The sequence below is a fragment of the Fonticula alba genome (genome assembly GCF_000388065.1).
Source record: "Fonticula alba strain ATCC 38817 unplaced genomic scaffold supercont2.54, whole genome shotgun sequence".
Taxonomy (NCBI): Eukaryota; order Rotosphaerida; family Fonticulaceae; genus Fonticula; species Fonticula alba.
This window is the reverse complement of record NW_009243024.1, coordinates 1-4451: the sequence shown is the minus strand read 5'-3', so window position 1 is coordinate 4451 and position 4451 is coordinate 1. Positions and strand designations below refer to the sequence as shown.

The window sequence follows — 4451 nt, the reverse complement described above, 5'->3', positions numbered from 1 at the left end:
GGGGGGGGGGGGGGCGTCTATGCGTCTTTCACTGCCCAAGCAGGATCCGGCTGCCCGAGCCCAGCATGAGTGGGCGTCCCACAGGCGGGGACACTGCGGGGACCCCGCTTGAAATCGCTCCCACCCCGGTCCCGGCCCAGAGGGCTCCGAGATGCACTGAGAGCAGCTCCACAGGTCGGGAAACCATTTGCCCAGCAGCCTCACGCGCCGCCCTCCTACGCCCCCCTTCCCTTCCCCCCTTCCCCAAAACCTGTCCCCCTTTCCTCCCCGACCCTCCTTCTCGCCTCCGCCTCCGCCTCCGCCTCCGCCTCCGATTGCCACCAGCACCAGCACCAGCACCACCATGTCCCACGGTGGCTTTGATGACGATGAGTGGAGCTTTGCTCCTGGGGCTCCGGGCATGCCGCCAGTCGAAGCGGCGCCTCCTGCCCCGGCCGAAAGTGCCGAGGACGATCTCGATGGCTGGACTTTGGCCTCGAATGACCCTCCGGCCACCGGAGATGCCGCCCCTGCCCCGGCCACTGACGCCGATGACGCCGCGCAAGCCGCCAGCGCTGACGCCGACGCCGAGGACACTGGCACCGGCACTTCGCCGGGGCCCGATGCTCTTCCTGTGGAGGAGCCCGGACGCGGGGCCGAAGCCGACCGCGAGCTGGCCGCTGCCGGGGCCTTCCTCAAGGAGGACTACGACTGGACGGTCCTGCCCGAGCCAGGGTCGCCCTTTGCCTTTGTGACCCTGGTGATGTGTGGTGTTGAGTACATCGGCGCGGCGATGGTCCTACACCGGTCCCTGCGTGACCATGGGTCCAATGCCGATTTCATTGTCATGGTCACGCCGGACGTCGATGTGGAGGCCCGACGTGCCATGGCCAGCCAGGGCGTGCGCGTGCTGCAGGTGGAGTACATCGAGGCCGAGCCCATCCGCCGGAACCCGCGCCGCTTCCAGTCCTACTACAGCTGGATGCCCTTCTGCTGGACCAAGATCCAGGCCCTGTCCCTGGTGCAATATACCAAGGTGCGTCCGATCCGCCAGTGCCCCATTCTTTTTGGCCTCAAGACGCGAGCCTGCCTGTGTGCCTGTGTGCCCGTGTGCCCGTGTGCCTGTGTGCCTGTGTACATATGTGCCTGTGTACATATGTGCCTGTGTGTTTGCATGTTTATGCGAGGGTCAATCTGCCAGCTGTCAACATCTCGGTGGATGTCTCTAACACACTTTCCACACGTGCATTTGTATTTTTATATGTGTCTCCTGCCATTGGCACAGATCGTGTCCATGGACGCTGATATGGTGGCCCTGGGTAACCCGGACTCCATCTTCACACTCGCCGCGCCGGCCGGCAACTGCTCGGTCATCGAGGGCGAAGAGGGAGAGGCGATGCACGGGAAGCCGGTGCCACGCGAGCGCGTCGAGCATGCCATCCGCTCGTCGTACGGCATGCGCGGGTGTTTCCTGCTGCTGGAGCCCAGCGCGCGCGACCACTTCCAGCTGACGTCCATGCTGGCCGAGAAAGGAGCCTACGGTGATCCTCGCTAGTGCGCCCCCCCCCCCCCCCCACCCCTTCCCTTCCACTCTGTTTTCCAATCTCGCCAGCGCCTTTGGCAGGTTTCGCTAACTGGGCGATGCTCATCTGCTTTCACCCCCTCCTCCCCCCCCCCCCCCCCCCCCCCCCCCATGTAATGCAGTCACATTGGGCCGGATGAGGAGCTCATTTCCAATCACTACATCGACAAGTGGCACCATGTGTCCATGCGCTATTGCGCATACTGGGTGACCAAGACCACGCCGCATGTCTTCTATCATTACGTCTCGGAGAAGCCCTGGTGGGGCAAGAGCTCCTACCCTGACTTCAAGCACTGGACCGACGTGCGGGACCGCCTGCTCGAGACCCTGCCCCAGTACCGGCACTTCCTGGAAAATCGCAATGATCGCCAGGTGGTTGTCAACCCTGAGGACAACAAGCATTCGGGAGTTCGGCGCCGTGAGCCGGGCTTCTCCGACCGGGGGAAGCGTTCTCGCCAGGACGACCGGCCTCATGGCTACGGTGGCGGCCCAGGCGGACATGTGCGTGTGCCTTCCCCCTTCTATGGACGATCCTTCATGCCCTGCCACTGTGTCGACACACACACACACACACACACGCACACACGAACATACGCATTCCATCCGCGCCCCTCTCACACCTGTCTCCTTTTCACGACGGACCCTCTCTGTCTGTCTCCCCTCGTTTCCTTGCCAATAGCGATCTGGTTATGGCCCTCCGCGCGGAGGCGGCGGCGGTCCCGATGGCTATTATCCCCCGTAAGTGGCTTGATCTTGCCTGATCCCCTACATTCCATTTTGACGCACACACACACACACACACACACACACGCAAACATGTCAACTGACCTCCTCCCACTTCCCCTCATCACTCCTGTCTTTCGTGTTCGCATCCCCACCAACGGCAGTCGCCATGGTGGTGGTCCCCCAGGTGGGTACGGCCCCCCACCAGGCGGCCCTCGTGGTCCCGGTGGCCCGGGCCACTATGGGCCTCCTGGCGGTCCAGGCCACTATGGTGGTCCTGGCCATTACGGCCCGCCAGGCGGTTTTCGTCCTGGTCCCGGTGGCCGGCATCCTTTCCCTCCCGGGCGCGCTCCGCCTGGTGGGCCTTATGGCCGGGGGCCTGGTGGTCCCCCCGGGCCATATGGCGGTCCCGGCCCCTATGGCGGCCCCCATGGCTCGTATGGGCCTCCTCCGGGCGGCATTCATCCTGATCGGATGGTTCCAGCACCTCCAGGGATGCCGCACCCTGGCCCGCATTTCCCTCCCCCGGGTCATGGCGGACCGTCGCCGGCGCAGCCCGGCCCGACGCCAGCACAGGCGGCCCCAAGTGAGCCTCGTGCTGGGGAATCCCACACCTCGACCAGCACAGATGACTCGCCGAAGCCCACAGTCACCCCCTTCCGGCGTCCTGGGTACGTGTGAATACGGAGTAAAACCCCGTTCCCCTCCCGCGCCCCTCTTTCTCTCCCCCCCCCTCTCTCTGTCCCTTTCGTCCCTGTTGCTCCCCCTTGCTGGGATGTGGACCACAAAACTGACCGAGTATGATTGTCTCCCTCTCCCCCCGAATATTTCCATAACCCCCTCTCTCTCCCTCTCTCTCTCTCTCTCTCTCTCTCTGTGCATCTCCCCCACTCATGGTCTCATTGTTTCCAGCGGCCGTCGGTGAGGCGGCGGGTCATCATCCCCCATTCAAGCCAGAGCGCATTGGCCTGTGTTCACCACACACCGGCGCGCCAGGTCTCCCTTCCATTTAGAACTTTCTCCCCTCTTGTCCCCTGTTCATGCTGCACCGTGTGTCAGATGCCATGTTCAACATGTAATATTCCATCGCGTCCAGGGAAGGTAAATCTATTTGTCACAGGCAATTTTTGGTGCCCGGGAGGATGACCACATAATCGTTCCACGAATCAACACGCGTGCGATTGTGCACAATGACATTGCCGACTTGCTCCAAATCATGGCCACCGAGGATTTGCTCACCATCCAGGGAGCTGACCACCACTGGGCCATAAAAGGTGGCCTGTGGGCGGACCACGGTACCCCGATAGAGGAGCATCGAGGAGCCGAGCAGAAGCTGGCACGCGAAGGGTCGCTGCTGTTGGGTGTTTGGCAACTCGGCGGCCTAGGCCACGCGGACACGGGCAAGGAGGTGTCAGGAGAGAGAGAGAGAGAGAGGGAAAGGGAGGTGGTCAGGATCAAGCACGGGCAGGAGGGGGGGGGGGGGAAAGAGGGACCATCCAGGGGGGCCCAGGCGATCCGCTTTCCAGGCGGAGATCAACGCACATTGGCATTGGTCGAGTAGATGAGATCCAGGATGCCGGCAATGTCAGTTGGGAAGACAACATCATCGAGCTCGGCCAGCACGGTCGGAGGGAGTTGTGTCTGCTGCTGCAGGACTTGGATAACTTGGGCCAGACTGCCCAGGTCCATGGTTTTTTGCCCAAATGCCGGGGTGGCGATCCTGATGAAGGCCGCAAAAAGGGGTCCCTGAGACAGTCGCGCCAGGGGGAAGTAGACGCCGGAATGCTTGAGCATCGGGGCATATTGCTGGCAGAAGGTCACCAGGCCGGCAATGTTGCCATTCCGGAAGATGGCATTTAGCTCGGCATAGGGCCGAGGCACCAGCAAGTGCGACTGCAGCGTCTTTACGCCGAGCTGAGTGGGACGTATCCCAACCACGTAGCTCAGGGGGATAAGGGCCGTGAGAATGCGCCTTGTATCATGAGGGAGGGCGGGAGGCAAGGGGAGTTCGTGTTAGTGACCCATGAGGAGTGAGGATCCTCTCTCTCTCTCTCCCCCCCCCCCCCCCGCTGGGACCCGGGGCCGGTCGGGCGGGCGGTGGGGCTGGGGACGGGCCCGCAGCTCGAGGAAGGGGGAGGCGGAGCGAGGCCAGGGAGAGACGAAAAAC

The 4451-nt window shown here is 63.1% G+C and overlaps 3 protein-coding genes across 3 annotated transcripts; 2 read left to right on the top strand and 1 right to left on the bottom strand.

Moving 5' to 3' along the window:
- Positions 1-343: 343 nt before the first annotated feature.
- Positions 344-2303, top strand: H696_06287 (hypothetical protein; the record flags this gene model as incomplete). The annotated part of the gene is made up of 4 exons (XM_009500027.1): positions 344-1015; positions 1265-1533; positions 1684-2062; positions 2241-2303. The coding sequence occupies 4 exons, from the start codon at positions 344-346 to the stop codon at positions 2301-2303; spliced, it is 1383 nt and encodes a 460-aa protein (XP_009498302.1).
- Positions 2304-2453: 150 nt separating this feature from the next.
- H696_06286 (hypothetical protein) lies at positions 2454-3209 on the top strand (the record flags this gene model as incomplete). Its single annotated transcript, XM_009500026.1, has 3 exons — positions 2454-2721; positions 2913-2955; positions 3197-3209. The coding sequence occupies 3 exons, from the start codon at positions 2454-2456 to the stop codon at positions 3207-3209; spliced, it is 324 nt and encodes a 107-aa protein (XP_009498301.1).
- A 189-nt stretch (positions 3210-3398) lies between these two features.
- On the bottom strand, positions 3399-4256 carry H696_06285 (hypothetical protein; the record flags this gene model as incomplete). Its single annotated transcript, XM_009500025.1, has 2 exons — positions 3399-3665; positions 3827-4256. Coding segments are annotated over 2 exons (697 nt in total), but the record flags the coding sequence as incomplete, so codon positions are not given.
- Between the last annotated feature and the right edge of the window lie 195 nt (positions 4257-4451).